The 19114-nt window shown below is 34.1% G+C and overlaps 2 protein-coding genes across 2 annotated transcripts in view; one reads left to right on the top strand and one right to left on the bottom strand.

Moving 5' to 3' along the window:
• Window positions 1-1531: 1531 nt before the first annotated feature.
• LOC148064974 (arf-GAP with dual PH domain-containing protein 1-like) lies at window positions 1532-11021 on the top strand. Its single transcript, XM_087810078.1, has 11 exons — window positions 1532-1660; window positions 2590-2720; window positions 3969-4060; window positions 5720-5802; window positions 6900-7012; window positions 8006-8152; window positions 8215-8298; window positions 9240-9302; window positions 9369-9440; window positions 9520-9748; window positions 9816-11021. Exons 1-11 carry the CDS (start codon window positions 1570-1572, stop codon window positions 9845-9847), a joined length of 1137 nt encoding a protein of 378 aa, XP_087666204.1. The 5' UTR covers window positions 1532-1569; the 3' UTR covers window positions 9848-11021.
• Window positions 11022-11208: 187 nt separating this feature from the next.
• LOC148064973 (ras-related protein Rab-26-like) overlaps window positions 11209-19114 on the bottom strand; it is a 34806-nt gene continuing 26900 nt past the window's right edge. The window contains exons 6-9 of the mRNA XM_087808808.1: window positions 16354-16419; window positions 14807-14863; window positions 13763-13839; window positions 11209-13653 (exon numbers count right to left, since the gene is read on the bottom strand). Coding sequence (XP_087664934.1) covers window positions 13554-13653; window positions 13763-13839; window positions 14807-14863; window positions 16354-16419 — 300 coding nt within the window. The 3' untranslated portion in view covers window positions 11209-13553. The remainder of the gene's footprint in view (window positions 13654-13762; window positions 13840-14806; window positions 14864-16353; window positions 16420-19114) is intronic.

The raw sequence follows: 19114 nt of genomic DNA, 5'->3' as shown, positions 1-19114 counted from the left end.
TTTGTTTCTTCTCGTCTGGACTATTGTAACAGTTTGTTTTCATGTCTTAACAAGAAGGATCTGTCTCGTCTGCAGTTGATTCAGAACTCTGCAGCGAGAATTCTGACCCGCTCTAGTAGAAGAACTCACATTTCTCCGGTCCTTAAAACTCTTCAATGGCTTCCAGTTTCTTTCAGGATCAACTTTAAAATTCTGGTTCTTACTTTCAGATCTATTCATGGTCAGGCATCACTGATCTGATCCAGCCTTACACCCCAGCTCGGGCTCTGAGGTCTGTGGATCAGAATCTACTGATGGTTCCAAAACACGGCTCAGGACCAGAGGAGAGAAATCCTTCCAGGCTGTTGCTCCTAAGCTTTGGAACGATCTTCCTCTCTCTTTGTGTTTGATGATCTACTGACTCCTTTAAGAAACATCTTAAGACGTTTCTATTTGTTCAGGCTTTTCCTTGATTTTCTGGAACTCCTGTGTTGTTCTCAGTATTATGTTGATCTTTAAAGTATATACTTTTTTGAGTATTGTTTTGATTGTTAAAGCGCTTTGTGACCCTGGTCTGGAAAAGCGCTATACAAATAAATATTACTTACTTACTTACTCCTTCAAGAAACATCTTAAGACGTTTTTATTTGTTCAGGCTTTTCCTTGATTTTCTGGAACTCCTGTTGTTTTATCAGTTTTATCTTGATCTTTAAAGTATATACTTTATTGAATATTGTTTTGATTGTTTAAACGCTTTGTGACCCTGGTCTGGAAAAGCGCTATATAAATAAAAATTACTTACTTACTTACAACTGTCCACATGTAAAACATGGATTTTTAAATTTAGTTTCCCACCCTTGATCTATATAAACTTTTTTTTTATCATTAAGTTTGACAGAGTGTTTGAATTAGGTGTTTCTTATTTTATTTGACACATTTAAGCCTAAATTACACGTTTATTTTGTTAAATTAAGAAAGAAAAGCTGTTCAAAAAGTTTAATTCATAGGTGATGGACATAACTAATTCATTTTTTTTTAAACATGTATATAAGCAACTGTTTTTCTGGCGTCAATAATATTTAACGATTTTCATTTTACTGCGTAACTTCAAGGTTTTTGTATTTATTTTAGCGTTTTATATGCAGGTTCACTTGGATACATCGCAAAAATATATACACAACGCAATGTCGTAAAACATGACATAAAATAATAAAATCCTAATAACATTTTAAAAATCGGTTATTATTAGGAGGAAGTTCTCAAGTAGACACTCCCGGTGTTGCCATAACAACACTACGTTATTCTTTTAAGTAAAAAAAAAATACAAAGATGCTTTTTTATTATGATATTTATAATATATATTTAAAAACAACACTATTATATTATTTTATAAATAAAAACTGTAATCTATAAATTTAGGAAATTCCTCCCGACGTTGTGAAAAACAAAATGGCCGCTAGAGTTCGCGCTTACTCCTCGAACATGTCCGCGTTTTACTCTCGGGTTGAACTTCCATTATCTGCAGCTTTTTACTTCCGATGACATTCTCGCTTCACCTCCGAGCAGAAGCAGCAGCATTTCTCGCCGACCATGACTTCCTACCTGAGGAGCAGCAGAGAGAAGGTCAAGGAACTTCTGCTCAAACCCGAGAACAAGACATGCGCAGACTGTGGCGTCTCAGGTGAGTCTCCTCACTTTTTATTATTTTTAATTTTTTTATTAAAAACCTTTATTTAAACCTGCTTTCACGTGCACGGCTTTATAGCGCGCACGCCTATCGTTTCCGCATCTGTGTGAAATTGTGGTTTTGAGCAACTGAATGTGGCGAAAAAACGAAACAAAAGATAGTTTTTTAAAGTAAATCCGCGCCTTTTGAACATGGTTTACAAACACTGATTTTTTTTAAAAGCATCAAAATCTAATTTTAACCACTGTTTTTTGTTTTAATGCACGAATACATTCAGTGTAAAATTCAACGTGTAAAGAATTATTACAATGTAAAAAAAAAAAAGTGTAACGTGTAAGATATTTGTCGAGTAAAATCCATGATTCTTCTATTTACTTTTAAATAAATGAAAACATTCAGAGTAAAAGTATTTATGTATGTATGTATCCTCTCGTCCTCAGACATCCCCGGCATCTGTTTAATTGCAACAAAAAAAAAAGAACAAACGCATTTAATATTTGCGTGTTAATTTATATACATTTTATTCAACACAAACTTTATTGAAGGATTTAATGATAAAAAATATATATAAATATTGAGTGCCAACAATTTAATGTTAAATTTCAATGCAAAACAGTGTGTGAAATTTTATGTATGCATGTATTGTATGTTTTACGTATTTTAATGCAGTGAAAAATTCACTGTAAGTTATTCGTATTCAAGGTCTAATGTCACTCATTAACTTAACAGTGAATATGTTTTTTTTTTTATAGAATTCTTTTTAAACATTGAATTTCTCAACTTTGATGCTGTAAAAATTCACTAAAAGTAATTCATATTCAAGCTCTGATGTAAACATTTTTTTTTACGTAGAATAATTATTTGGTAAAATTTACATTGAACCTTTGAGTTCCTTTGATATCATTATTTACGTTGTGTTGCAGACCCCGAGTGGGCGTCCTACACTATCGGGGTGTTCATGTGTCTCAGCTGCTCTGGACTCCACAGAAACATCGCCCACATCAGCAAAGTCAAGTCGGTTCTGTTGGACCCCTGGACCGAGTCTGAGGTGGAGGTGAGAAAAAAAAGACTTGAGTGTGAAACACCTTTCCAGGGTGTCCATTGCATACTGTATCACGATACAGGGTCAACGATACTGTAGTAGCAAGGATATATGTGTAGTATTGTCCAGTAGTTGACTCTGGTGTTGCAGAATTTACAGACCACATGACTCTTGATGAAGTTGTAACTGTTTTGAAACCAAAATATGGAAAAACATCAAATTTAAGAGCTGCTGAAGTCGACTGTATCCTCTCGTCCTCAGTCATTGTTTCTTTAGCTGCGGGGGGAAGTAATGACTGCTGCCATCTAGCGGCTCAAAGTTGAATTGCAACACTAAAATGTCACGCTTAGTCAAATTTATTAACTTTTGTGAATCCTAGTTTAGTTTTCCAGCCACTTCCTGTTTTATTTTGATTATATTTCCTGTCTATTTAATTGCAACACAAAAATAAAACAAACACAGTCAATAATTGGAGTCGCTGTATCCTCTCGTCCTCAGTCGTACCCGGAATTTACAGAAGACATGACTCTTGATGAACTCGTAACTCCTTTCATTTGTTTCGAAACCAAAATATGTCAAAATATCAACTTTAAAAGCTGCTGGAGTCCATTGTATCCTCTCGTCCTCAGTCGTACCCAGAACTTACAGACCACATGACTCTTGACGAAGTCGTATCTGCTTTCATTTGTTTTAAAACGAAAATATGTCCAATTGTCAGCTTTAAAAGCGGCTGGAGACGACTGTATCCTCTCGTCCTCAGTCATACCCAGAATTTACAGACCACATGACTATTGACGAAGTCGTAACTTCTTTCATTTGTTTCAGAAAAAACTAAATATCTAAAAATATCAACTTTAAAAGCTGCCGGAGGCAATTGTATCCTCTTGTCCTCAGACATCCTTGCGGGTTTCATTGTCCCTTTAGCTGCGGAGGATGTAACGACTGCTGCCATCCAGTGGCCAGATGTTTAAATGCAACACAAAAATGAACAAACGCAGTTAATGTCTACGGTTAATTAATATAAATATAAATTTGATTCAACACAAACTTTATTAAAATGTTAATGATATAAAAATACGATGAAATAAATATAAATAAAAGGACTTGAAGTAAAAGTCGGTACAGTATCGTGAAAAAAAACACTTGATATATCAATGTCCACGAAAGAGGAAGCAGAACTCAAGTCAAGATGTCGCTCAGAGTCCAAGTCGTGATCACGACACGCAGATGTTCGTCTCACTGTCTTGTCACTTCCTGTAGTTCATGGACTCGCTGGGCAACGACAAGGCCAGAGCCCGATACGAGCAGACGCTGCCATCCTTCTACTATCGTCCGACACACAAAGACTGTGCGTAAGTGACACGTGGAAGTCGACGGTTCGATCTGATGGGAACAGGAAGCAGCTCATGATAAAAAAAACAAACAGTCAAGAACTGTATTGTTGTCTCACGTTCCTGACACTGTAAATGTTATAGAACTTTATTTTATTAACCTTTCATTTTGAGATAATGTGCAGCTTCATAGTGATTCAGGTTCACAAATCAGAAGGCAGAAGTGCGGTCTTTTACACTCTTCTGCCACAACAGCCATTTAACCACATAGAGAGGGTGAATCTGACCCGCTTGATAAAACCAAGAAAAAATGTCAGTAAAAGAGCTGTTAAAGAAAATCTAATTCTTTTTAATGTTTTTTAATTTTACTTTTTTTTGTTGTTCAAGTTCACTTTTTATAATTAGTTTCCTTTTTTCTATTTCCCTGTGGTGAACTTCTGTTTTGTGGTTAATTACTAACGATTGAGGTGTTACCAACTGAAAAATACTACTAAAAAACATAGTATTGGGAATAAAAAGCACTTTATTTTATTAAACACTTAACAAATAACAATTTAAATAAGGTTTTATTTTAAGTATTTGTTTAATTTATATTCAAAATATAATATATTGTTTATTATTTTTAAAGTAAAATGTTTTTTTTTCGTTTTTCTTTAAAAAAAAGAATAATTTTTTATACAAAATGTACAATAAAAAGGATATATATTAATATATATATTAAAAAAGAAAACCCAAAAATGATATAATAATAATAAATATAATATATAATTCATGTTTGAATTCCTCTTTTAAATGTTAATTTAATTAATTGTACGTATTTTGTTTACTGTTCTTTTATTTACATGTTTTCGTCATGTGACTTTTCTCTTTCTTTTTCATTTATGTACGAATCTGACATATTATGTTGTTGTGGATAAACTATATAAACTAAATAAATACTAAAGTATTATTAGGAATAAAACTCTTTTCTAACGTCATAAAGAAAATATGACCAGAAACATTAATACCCTTTAATTTCCATCAGATTTTATTTTAACTATAAGTATTTAATTTCCATCAGATTTTATTTTAACTATAAGTATTTATTAATATTTTCTATGGCAGTTTAATAATGAAAAATGTTGTATTTTTTAATTAATTAATTAATTAATCTAAATGTAAATTAAGAAATATATTTCTTACAATATAAATGTAATTTCTTCTTTTTTTTCTTGTGACTATTAAATAATTCAGAATACATCTTATTTGATAGGATCATTTAGATTGATTTCTTTAAAAAGATGTAATTAAGAGACTTTTATTTAGTAAAATATACTTTTTTTTAATATTTCATTGCTTCTCTCAGTCCTTTAATCTTTACGTGTCGATCGTTACATGTTCATATTTCTCATTATTATAACCAGTGATGTGTTGATGAGGCTTCATGACACATCATGATACACTGTCTTCATTTTGGGCACTAGATGGCGCCATGTTTGAAAAATAACGCCAGGTTTCATCGAATCACTTCATCAGAGCAACGATTATAAAGCAGAGAGCGCCATCTAGTGGCATGAACACAGTGTATCATGAAGCCTCATCAACACATCACGTCTTATTTCTGTAAATAAACGGAAGGACGTCCATAAAGACCATCGTAGTCAAATGGTTTCAAAATAAAAGTTTACCTTTTTCTTCAAGGCTCTTGAGGGATCAGTGGATTCGAGCCAAATACGAGAGAAAAGAGTTCATGTGTTTGGAGCAACAAGAGCCGTATTCATCCGGTGAGACATGTTTATTATTGTTTATTATGGTTTATTATGGTTTAATATGGTTTATGACACTTTATGAACATTTTAGTCACTAGAACATCTTTGACGATAAAAAAAAAAACACTTTTAAACTATGAAGGTAGATTTGTTTCTTTAGTATTCAATCAGAAGTTGCTTCTATCAAAAACGTTGCTTCAATACAAAAAAATATATTTTAAAACAAAGTTTTTGTCAATAAAAAAGATTTTTAATAACAAAATAAAAGCCTTAATTAAAACATAAATTCATCAAATAAAGTTGTTTCGGTGAAAAAAAAACATTCTTCAATTCAAAATATTATAAAAATATTAAAAAAAAAAAAAATTTAGTTTGTTCTTTGTATTGAATTTCAGTAAATACAAAGAATAAAATATATAATATAGTAATAATACAATAAAAAAATGAAAAATAAAGAAATATATTTTGGCTTCGATAGGAAAAACGGCTTTAATCCAAAAATATTTTCAATAAAAGAAAAAGGTGCTTCTTTAAAAAAAGGTTGAATCAAAAAATGTTTTTACAAATAAAAAACATTTAAAAGATAGAAGATAAACTCTCGTTCACATCGACAGAAATGAGGTCATGATTTCATCACTTGTTCTGTTGGATTGAGCTGCAGATACAGGTTTCAAGTAAGAGGAAGTGTTTGCGTCAGTGTGTGACGAAAACTCTTGTGTTGAACCTTTTTAACTCAGAGTTTGGATGCATTTTACCTTGAATTCTCAAGCTTTTTGTATCTTTCATCTGTGGTTTATAGAACGTTTTTCATTTCTTTCTCTCTATTAAAAGGTTACTAAGCACTTTCTCAACAATATGAGGTTTAAGATCGACTTTTATTGTTTCTGAAGTACTTTGTATTAAGAAAAACTCGAGTTTTAAAACAATTAAGACTTTTTTTTATGCATAAAAACAATTTTAAAACGGATTTTATTCACAAAAATGATGTATTTATTAAAAGGTAACAACAAATTAATTTAAAAACACTATTTAATAGTATTTAAATGTACAATATACTCAAAATGGAGTACTTTCTTCCACTATAAACCGACTGAAGCGACTCGTCTCCACAGGCTACAGAGAAGGGTTTCTGTGGAAGCGAGGCCGAGGCAACAGTCAGTACCTGAACCGCAAGTTCATCCTGTCGGAGAAAGAAGGAGTTCTGAAGTACTTCAACAAGCACGACGTGAGCCGCTTTTCTACAGATTAGAATTAGAAAATAGTTTCCAAAAATCAAGCATTGAAATGTGACTTTTCATATTTAACTGTGTATTGTTTTTGATTGTTCAAGCGCTTTGTGACCCTGGTCAAGAAATACACTTTACATATATATAAACATATATATCTCTAAACATTATAAAAGGTGGTCATTTTTTCTTTAAATGATAATTAAAAAACAAAAACAACATAATACAACAACAATATAAATATAAATAACAACAAATTATGAATAAAATAAATGATAAATAAATTAAAATTAAAATTTAAAAAATATTATTTAAGATGAAAATATATATTGAGTTTTATTTATCGATCATATTTTTCTAAATAAATAAATAACTAAAAATGGTTGAATTAATTCTTTATATAATTCAAAACAATTGTGAGTAAATTCTCTGGAATTATAATCAATATTAATTTACATTAAATCGAGAAATAAATAATTTTTAGTTAAATACTAGTGATTGGATGAAGCTTAAATATTACAGTAAATAAAACAGTGTAATTTTCTTCAGAGTCCTCTGCAATATTTTCCTTTGATTTGAACAACTGTTCTAATGAAACATCATTTATTTAAACTGATGGCGCCACCTTCTGACCTCTAAACAACATGACACTGCTTCATAAAGCTTCATCAGTAATAAATACAGAAGATAAAAACTTTTAAATCTGTGAACCTTTAGACGACCTTCAAAGAAGATGTTTTTTCTCAGTGTGAAGTAAATTTGTTCTTTTGTGGTTTTCCCCTTGGCACTCTGGTTTCCTCCCACAGTCCTGAAACATAGAGGATACTATTTAATTTGATGTTTTTTCCAAGTATTAAATATGACCTCGGTTTTCCTTTTCATATATTTATTTAAAAAACATTTGTTGGAATCCGTCACCACCACATTGTGTTGGACTGCTGGCCTTTCCAGGGTGTCCCTGAGAATAATTCTATATCGTTGTCCTGCTCCAGGCCAGAGTTCCTAAAGGCATCATGAGGATCAACGCTCTGAACGCGACCTTCCAGCCGACGAAGATCGGCAGCGCCAACGGTCTGCAGGTGACGTACCTGAAGGACAACAGCACCAGGAACATCTTCGTGTACCACGAGGACGGGAAGGTGACGATCGTCGTCATCGGCGAGCGAGTCGTCTTGATCCTCATGGTCGTCTGCTTTTGCAGGAGATGGTCGACTGGTTCAACGCCATCAGGGCGGCCAGGTTTCACTACCTGCAGGTGGCCTTTCCAGGAGCTCCCGAGTCAGAGGTGAGAACATACTCTTGAACTTAGAGGTCCATTTGTTTCTTTGAGTTTCAAAAGCTGAGAAGAATTGTTGCTTAAATTAATACATTTATATTCAATTTAAAATCAAGTTGTGTCAATATTTTTAATAAAAAAGAAAAATGATTGTTTAAATAAAAAAAACCCACATGTTTTCAATACATTTTTTTAAAAATTTAATCCAATTAATATATATTTTTAAAGTGCTTTAGTCCAAAAGAAAATTCACAAAAAAAAAAAAATGCTTCAATAAAAATACATTTTCATAGAAAAATTACGTCTATAATCAAAATAAATATTTCAAATAAAAGAAAAAACTGCTTCATTCAAATAAATTAATTAAAATATTTGGGAAAGAAGTTGCATCCATAAAAAAAACACATTCAGTGAAAACATTTTGGCTTCATATATTTTATAATAAAAATAAGTTCAGTTAATCCAAATATATATATATATATTTTAAGTGCTTCAATCAAAAAGATTGCATTAGTACAAAATAAAAAAAAATTCTATATATAAAAAAAATTCTCAAAAAAATTCTTTAATAAAATTGCCTCTATTAATAAATACATTTTCTCCCAAATAGTTGCTTTAATAGAAAAAAACGGCTTCAATCAAAATAAATATTTTCAATAAAAGAAAAAGGTGCTTCTTTAAAAAGAACACTTACGTCATGAATTTTTATTGAAAATATCTTTTTTTATTGAAGCAAACCTTTTTTGATTAAAAGTATGTTTTTGTATAAAGCAACTCAACTCTTTCATGGAAATATATTTTTGATCGAATAATTAAGAAATCAATCAACCTCCATATTAATCGTCTTTAATAATGACTCAATGATATTTAAACATAAAAAAAGATAATACATTTAAAAGACAATATTATGATCATTATATTATTATGATATAAAATTCTCACATTTCCAGTTACTGCCGACGCTGACGAGGAACTACATCAACGAAGGTTTCATGGAGAAAACGGGACCAAAAGTGAGTTTCTGGTTCGTCGAAGTGACAAAGTTTCAAACTCTGACCAAACTCTGTGTCACTGCGCAGCTCACTGAAGGTTTCAAGCGCAGGTGGTTCACGATGGACGACCGCAGACTCATGTACCTCAAAGATCCACTGGTGAGGATGATGATGCAGTTTCACGGTCTGACCGCTAGATGTCGCCACTACGCTTATCCTCCTGTGTGTGTGTGTGCAGGACGCGTACGCTCGAGGAGAAGTTTTCATCGGGAGCGAGGAGAACGGCTACAGCATCCTGGCCGGACTCCCCGCCGGCATCCAGACCTCCAACTGGCGCTTCGGCATCACCATAGTAACGCCGGAGCGCCGGTTCCTGCTGGCGTGCGAGACGGAGGACGACCGGGACGAGTGGATGGCGTCGCTGCTGAGCGCGGTGAGGCGACCCATGATGCCGCAGGAGTTCGCAGGTACGAGGTCGACCTGAGTCGCTGTTAAAATGTCAAACCAATTATTTCTCTTTCTTTCTTTCTGCAGTCGAGGCTTATTTCAAACACAAACCCTTTTAGACGCTGCAGGAGGAGTCGATGGAATCATATAAATATTTAATTATTTATAAACTTGCTATAATACTGTTCATTAGACAGCTTCACATATATCTTTTTATTTAATTAAAATAAGTTATCCTTATATTTTATAGATGTTTTTTACTTATTTTATCAATAATATTGAAAAATGGAAATGGTACAAAAAATATATATAAAACTAAAAACAGATTAATTTAATTTTCAACTTGAATATTTATGGACAGCTTCACAAGAGGCTCAATGTTGCACATTTGGACGGAGGTGCTCTATTATTGTACGACTTTAATGTCGTAATAAATGCATTTTGTACGTCTTAAATGTCGTAGTATTTTTGTACGACTTTAATCTCGTAATGAATGCATTTTCTACGGCTTTAATGTCCTAGTAATTTTGTATGACTTTAATCTCGTAATAGATGCATTTTTGTATGACTTTAATCTCGTAGTTAATGTTTTTCTGTACCGGTTAAATGTCGTAGTATTGTTTTACAACTTTAATCTTGTAATAAAATGTATTTTTGTACAACTTTATTGTCGTAGTATTTTTTTTTACGCCTTTAATCTTGTAATCAATGCATTTTTGTACAACTTTAGTCTTGTAAAATTAAATTTTTGTACGACTTTAATCTCGTAGTATTTTTTTACGACTTTAATCTTGTAATAAATGCATTTTTGTTTGATTTTAATCTCGTAGTTAATGTATTTCTGTACGGGTTCCATGTCATAGTATTGCAGTACGAATTTAATCTTGTAATAAATTTATTTTTGTATGACTTTAATCTCGTACATAATGTATTTCTGTAAGGGTTTAATGTCATAGTATTGTAGTTCGACTTTAATCTTGTAATAAATGTATTTTTGTACAACTTTAATGTCGTAGTATTTTTGTACGACTTAAATCTTGTAATAAATGCATTTTTGTAAAACTCTAATCTTGTATAAAAAAAAAAATTGTACGACTTGAATCTCGTAGTGTTTTTTTACGACTTTAATCTCGTAATAAATGATTTTTTGTTTGACTTTAATCTCGTAGTTAATGTATTTCTGTACGGGTTTAATGGTGTAGTAAATGTATTTTAGGAAAACTGTAATCTCGTGGTATTTTTGTACGATTTTAATTTCGTAATAAATGCATTTTTGTATGACATTTTTTAGAATGAATGTACTTTTGTATGACCATAATTATCGTGTCGTAATAAATGTTATAAAACCTTAATATCTTAATGAAATGTTTTTCATATGACTTTAATCTTGTAATAAAAACAAAAAAAAAAAATTAAGTGACCCTATGTTGTCATAGAAACCATTTTGGTAAATAAAAAAATAAAAAATTGGGATATTAAGATGATTTGAAACATTTTCCTTAATTATGATACAAACTTATCGAATACAAATATGTCAAACTGTAACAAAATCTCACTTAAAATGATAACATTAAAATATCTTGTTGCCTTAGTTACGACTCTTACTTTAACCTTAAGAATATTAATGTTATTCTGGAGATAAATCAACGACTTGAATCAAGAATTGACCTCAGACTTTTCCAAGAATTACACGAGATAAAGTTTCTACGTATTTAATCTTTTTCTTTCAACTGTGTTTGTTTCATCTTTGATTGATTAGATCAGTGTTTGATACCGATCAGCTCTGATCGCTTCCTGCTGCCGTCAATCAACTCTGACCATCTTCACCCTCGAGGGTTGAATCACAAGAAAGTCAGTGTCGGTACATATATTCAGAGAAAATACCACATCGTTTTACTTTTATTATACATTCACATCCATTTACAAAACAAAAGAATGGTATTATCAAATGGAAAGCAATCAGCCGAAACATTATGACCACTGTACAACGACATGATTTTCATGGCAAGAGAAATAGTTTCATTTTTTTGGTTAAAATGTTAATAATTTAAGCGGAAATAAATGTCTGAACATTATAAAATATCAGTCACTTTGAGACCAACTTTAGAGGAACTTTTAAAGAAACTAAACTTTGGTAAAAAGTTTCAGGCTTTGATCTTAATCAATTTTTTTTAAGTCTTAGAGATCATCAACATTTCCACATCTTGTGTAATAGTGTATCTTCATCATCTCAACATGCATTTATAGCCCAATAAATACTTTAAAAAGATATTCTGGGCCACAAAAAAAATAAAAATAAAAATCACTATAATATCGTAATAAATTCATTTTTGTTTGATTTTAATCTCGTAGTTAATGTATTTCTGTAAGGGTTTAATGTCGTAGTATTGTAGTTCGACTTTAATCTTGTAATAAATGTATTTTTATACAACTTTAATGTCGTAGTATTTTTGTACAGCTTTAATCTTTAACCCAATAAATACTTTAAAAAGATCTTCTGGGCCACAAAAAAACAAAAAAAAAAATCACTTGGTGGACAGATTTGGGGTTCAGTTTGGTTGCTCTTTGGAGAAAACCCCCGGGTTACCTGTCGTAACCCTGGTCTAAGAATAGTGTAGCCTTCTCTAGCCTATCTTTGCTGTTGGTTAATCCGTCGAGCCTCCTCAAGCAGACAACCCCCGGGTCACCTGGCATAATCCAGGTTTTATGAATGGTGCGATGCTCGGTCAGAGCAAAAGGTACTCATCGTAAATTCCGGTAATTCATGGTCCGTTGAGCCCAGAGACCCTTTACTTCGTCCACTTGGGTGGTTTCATGAGCGTCATGGTGCCATGAGCAAAGTCAACGTGTAACCTACGCTAGAAGGACAGTCTTAATGTCGAGGCTCGTATCCGTATACGCCACAGTTGGAAACTCATTTTGTTTACTTGGATGGTTTTGTCAAAAAAAGAACTTGATAGCAACAATTAGGCATTTTACAAATCAAAGAAAAAACATTAACTAAAGTGCCATTAAACTGTGAAAGTATTTACATGAGAGTTCCAGGCTCCAGCCTCCAAACATCCATTTCCCTTTACTTAACAAAGGAGTCTTTAAGGTGGAAAATTGAAGTGGGAAAAAAAAGTGCTACAGCGCCCTCCTGTGGTTCGGAGTTAGACATTCTTCTATAAAGTCGGATTGAGCTGGTGTTAATGTTACTTTACGGTTTTCAATTATTCAAACCCTAAGATCATGTCAATAAATAATGTAAATAAAGTTGTGATTGTTTTCTTTAACTTGATAAAGATAAACAAACATTTTCTTACATTATATTATGAAATGAACGTTCTTATTAATCTCTAGTTTGACATGAGCGACCCACTTTCTTAAAACAAATGAATTAAAAAAGCATTCAAATATAATTTAATAAAACTTACCTAGAAAAGCGATCTCAAACTCATCTGACATTTTGTTTGCGGATTTTTGGTGCATTTTCACTATGAATTTCGGATATTTTGTGTCTAATTTCAGGTGAACTTTGTTTCATTAATGCACAAGGATCAAGTCATTTGCGCGCCTATGAAAACTTAGGCATTTACTCGCCGCAAATGGCCTTTTAAGGACGAAAACAACCACTGGCTCAATATTTAGCTTTTAAATCCAACATTTTCATGAACTCGGCTTCAAAAATCTTCTCCTACTGTCATGGCTGTCCTCGCCGAAAACAGGGACACACTATAGATGGATGATTACAAAGGAGTCGCAGCAGCTTCCCGGACTGAATTCGTCTTAAAACTGGAATTAGAACATCGTGGATGCAAAATGTTCAAAAGACACAATCGGGCTCTAGGACCCGCAGCAGCCGGCGCCCTTCATCTCCTTGTTCACATAATCCTGGAGCTTAAACTTCTCGCTGGGATCCTTCGTGGACCGATGTTTGAGCTCCCTGAGAAAGAGACGCCGTTTTTAAAAATAGTACTTGAGAGAGGAGAGCGGTGGGTGGGGAACGTTAGCGCTGAGGATGATAAGACGGAAGAAAAAGGGTTTATTTATACTTAGCCACGCCGGTGAAAGCCAGCTCCACGTTCAGACCAGACCTGGCGCTGGTTTCCATGTAGGGGACTCCGAATTCCTGCAAATCAGCTTATTTACGTATCTTTACCAGACGTGGATGTGACAAAGGGAGACGTTTGAGTCAAAGGTTGAGAAGTCAAATGGTCGGTCGATGTGCAATCCTCCAGGTCAAGGTTTTCTAGGGGGTCCAAGAGCAAGGCTAGGGTGTTGAGAAGATGTTTCACCTCTCGTTCAAGAGGGTTCTTCAAGTTCAAATGATCTGGACTGAGGAGCCAGTACATATATTGCTCAGGCCAAGGCGGAGAACGACTTTTTTCAGAGTACAAAGGCTGGCTAGTGAAGGAAGATGGTTCGAGTTAAAGAAGACATCCTCGCTAGCCTGGAGAATTCCTTGTTGTAAACCAGTGGTTCTTAACATTGTTGGAGGTACCGAACCCCACCAGTTTCATATGCGCGTCCACCGAACCCCTCTTAGTGTTCCTTTAGTTTTGCCGGTGCGAGACTATAGTCTGACCACTTTCTTCTTTTGCCCGACATAGTTAGTATGGATTCAAATATTAACAAGGAAATCACATGTCGTACTACCACGACAGTCACACGTTGACTACTGAGCGCACTAGATTCCCCTCAGCACTGATTGGCCAAGCAGTGTAGCGTGTCATCACGAATTTACACAATAATTCTGGTGTGTCCGGACCTTGGCGGTGGAGGCTCTGCCAAATCACCAAACCCCTAGGGTTCGAACCCAGGTTAAGAACCACTGCTCTAAACAAAGGTTGGGGTCTCAGTCACTTACAGTTCAAACTACTCTACACTGGCTCCTCAGACCAGATACTTTTAAACCCTCTTGGATGAGAGGTACTTAGTCCAGTTACCTTGCTTTAAAACCCCTTGGATGCATAATAGAGGAATATTCGAGATATCAGATACAAGACGACCATAGAGGTTTATGCAAGTGTCACAACCCCCTCATAGATAAACCCCCCCCCCCCCCCCCCGCCCCAAAGAAATCCGGAACCGATTACCTTCGCGAGCCTTTCGCCTTCTTCTCTCTTCACCACCCGCTCATGACTGACGTCTGCCTGCAGAAAAGGTCACATGACAGCAATATAAACAACGTCCTCAGAGTATCTGGTGCTCAGGTGGGGCAGTCAACAACGCTAACTTCAAGTAGGAGCAGGATTTCATCTCAAAATGTATCTTGAAATCATTGAAAGTGACGAAAGAAGATCTAAGTCTGTCCCAGATGATTCTCACAATGGCTTGGTCAGTTGACACAAATATCGTGTTACATTCAACCTTCTACAAAACCCAGACAGAAGACTGCAAGACTTCGTACGCCTGAAAATACATACAACCGAAATGTTCAGAGGTTTCTTTGTTCCTGGGGCCATGTTTCAAATCACATACTTCTCTGAGTGCACTGGTTTGTAGTACACATTAAGATAGTGCACGTACTTGGCCAGTACTGCACATTTTTGACAGGGTAGTACTGTCTCAAATCAACACTGCTGCTACACACTTACTGGAAATGACTCGACAACTTCTTCTTCTACTACTTTTTAACGCTCATTGCAAATGGCAATTGGAACAAACACTATCGCCGACACTATTTGCTGATTTAAAAAAGTGATTAAGCTGTGTTTTATTTAGTTATTACTGTTGTTGTGTTGTTTTGTGGTAAAATTAGTGTTTTCTGGAGACATTTACGTCGGTATCTGCTCCGAAGACGTGTCGTCAGTGACGTAGCTTCTGTTTAGCATCATCTACGTCACTAAGATGGCGGCCGATAAGAGTGGAAAGTGTCCATCGATTCCCTACATTTTCGCACACTGCTCATCGGGACACACTTTTGCACTCAAAATATTAAATGATAAGTCCAGAAGTGCATGATTTGTGTCTCAAATCGCGTACTTCTCTTAGTATACTAGAATTTAGTATGCATCAGGATAGTGTACATACTAACTAGTACGCAAATTCTCCACAAATAGTACGTCTCAAATAAAACACTGCTGCTACGTACTAACAGGAAATGATGCGACAGCTTCTTCTTCTACTACTATTTAACGATGCTTGCGTCCAGCTGTTTGAACGCTAGCGCCACCTGCTGGCAGCACATTTTGCAAGTTGAGAATCAAATATGAGAATCGAAATATTTGCGAGATATTTAAGCTGGTATCCTCACCGAAGACGTGTCATCCTTCTACAGCTGCTGAAAATACACCTGTAAGTATATCTATATATATATGCATTTATATATGACGTAACTTCTGTTTAAAACGTCACTAAGATGGCGGCCGTTTAGGGTGGTTCGTGTCCATCGAACCATACTTAGTTTTGTGGGCGTTTTAGTATAACAATTTAGTGTGCATGGCGCACTAAATTTCGCATACTAAGAATTGAGACGCACTAACGCACTAAAAATACTTACTTTGAGTACGTTAGTATGCGATTTGAGACGCAGCACTGGCTACATAAGTTCAAACATGGCCACTGACCTGCAGAGGAGAGTAAAAAGGACAACCTTGTACATCGTAGCGAGACAGACCGATATCATATCTCCAAGTCTTACCTTGTTCCCGAGCAGCATCAGCACCACGTCCTGCTGGGCGTATTCGTAGATCTCGCTCAGCCAGGCCTGGAAAGCAAAGACAACAGAGGACACAAGAGACAGTTATTAATGTGAGAAAAGATAAGAGAAGTCATCCATTATTGGATATGCATCAGAAAACTTGAAAGGAGACCGCCTGGAAAGAGAAAATATAAGTCGGAGGGTAAAATTTTATTTTTTACATGAACCCATATCAAGGACAGAGAAAGAAAGAAGAAGTTGACTTTATAAAACACGTAAAAAAAACTTAGACTATGAGTCTTTCTAGTGTCTTTGCGCTCTAGTAACACAAATACACAAGAATTATACCATAGAGATATTACTTTATTTCCTAGAAGTAAACCAATAACTCAAATGAATTAAAATGTTTTTTTATTCTATTTACTATGGCAATTAATTTAAATAAATATGTCGCAAATAAAAACACAATTTAAGTATCTGACGATGACATTTCTTCGGATATTTTTAAAATATAATTTTGTATTCAAGATATTCATATATATCTGAATTTCTTTTTTTTTTTTACAATTAAAGCAAAAAAATATATATAGATAAACAAATATATTTAATTTACTCAATTTGATTTTATAAAACAACAAAGATAAATTAAGAGTAAAATACTTGAAATGGCCTAAACTTTCACAAAAGTGGCGCTTGTTAAGATCGTCAGATAATGATTTGTTGGTCTGTGTGTGTGTGTGTGTGATTATTAAATTAGTGACAGCTTTGTAAGTGCAAATGGGAGTCGAAGCGTGAAAGCCTCTGGCCTCTTATTAGTGTTGATAAAAAAACAATGTAAGGTTTTTAAATAAAAGTGAGTTCTTGAATAAAATGAGCCTAAAACCACATCTTCCCCTCGGTAAAATCATTCAGAGATTTCCAGATGTTTCTTATCACATTTTTGCTGATGACATCCAGCTCTACTGCTCTTTTGATCCAACTGAGCCCCAGAGACTGAACAGCTTATAGTCAATTGTTTGCTAGAAATCAAACAATGGCTGAGTGAAAACACTCTACAGCTAAATGTAGACAAAACTGAAACTCTGCTGATTGCTCCTGATGATAAGGTTCCAGGGTTGAGTCAGTACTTGGGTGACTTAGGTAAGTCTGTCAAACTGAGCCTGAGAAACCTGGGTGTTGTATTTGATAAAGACATGTCTCTAGTTCAACACTGTAGAAAACTGACCAGAAACTGTTTCCTTCAACTGAGAAAAATCTCTAAACTTAGGAAAATGTTGTCGGAACATGATCTGGAGCTTGTAATCCATGCGTTTGTTTCTTCTCGTCTGGACTATTGTAACAGTTTATTTTCATGTCTTAACAAGAAGGATCTGTCTCGCCTGCAGTTGATTCAGAACTCTGCAGCGAGAATTCTGACCCGCTCCAGTAGAAGAACTCACATCAACTCATGATCCTTAAAACTCTTCACTGGCTTCCAGTTTCTTTCAGGATCAACTTTAAAATTCTGGTTCTTACTTTCAGATCTATTCATGGTCAGGCTCCTCCTTCCATCACTGATCTGATCCAGCCTTACACCCCAGCTCGGGCTCTGAGGTCTGTGGATCAGAATCTACTGATGGAGAGGAGAGAAATCCTTCGAGACTGTTGCTCCTAAGCTTTGGAACGATCTTCCTCTCTTTTTGCGCTTGATGGATCTACTGACTCCTTTAAGAAACATCTTAAGACGTTTTTATTTGTTCAGGCTTTTCCTTGATTTTCTGGAACTCCTGTTGTGTTATCAGTTTTATCTTGATCTTTAAAATATATACTTTATTGAATATTGTTTTGATTGTTTAAGCGCTTTGTGACCCTGGTCTGGAAAATTGCTATACAAATAAAATTACTTACTTACTTAATATATTGATCAAAAATAGAAAAAATAATTACAATACATAAACATAATATATTAACAATACAAAATACAATACATAACAACCTAAAAAAAAAGCAATTGTGGTTAAAAATTAGTTTCGGAGCATTTTATTTTATCCTAAAAAAAATAAAATAGAACCAGGAGTCAAAATCTATATTAAACGTTTCGTGCTGATCTAGGAAGTAGTTAAACAAAAAACCTTGTCTTCATAAATCAACGTCACTTTTTAAAACGTATTTATCGTCCAGATTTGGCAGCGACAAATACAACAATCGTACGATCATTTGTCAAAGTCGAGCTAAAACTTAAAAAAAATTAAAAAATCAATATTGTGGTTTTTGCCAAAGAAACTTTTTGCTGATGTCATCATTTATTCACAACTAAACACCTGGAGTGTCGGCCAAGTCGGATTAAGAAGATCGATCGTAATGATCCTGGCGAGAGGATTTATTTATTTATTTACTTCACAAGCGAGGTCACAAATTAAACTCTTTAATTCATACTTAATCGCTGTGTTTGGGTCGGGATTTAATCCAAGTTGTTAAGTTTTTATTATGTTCCTGCTCCTTGTGGACATGATGTTAACATCACATTTAAAAAACTTATTATTTAATTTAATGGATCAAATATAATTTCATTTAGTAAATATATCTATTTATAATTTACACATTTCAATATCATTTAAGTAGTTTCTGTCATATACAGACAGAAAGAACAAGAATAAGTGAATGTTTTGATTTAAACTTTTTTTGTTTTAACTCCTAATTATTGTTTTTAAATAGAAAAATATTTTCTAGAAAAACTCAAAATAAAGAGCTTTTATGATTATTTTTTAATTTATCAAGTTTC

This window comes from Callionymus lyra, chromosome 15, assembly GCF_982586985.1.
Source record: "Callionymus lyra chromosome 15, fCalLyr1.hap1.1, whole genome shotgun sequence".
Lineage (NCBI taxonomy): Eukaryota > Metazoa > Chordata > Actinopteri > Syngnathiformes > Callionymidae > Callionymus > Callionymus lyra.
The sequence above is the reverse complement of the archived record's forward strand: the minus strand, read 5'-3'. Positions and strand labels throughout refer to the sequence as shown.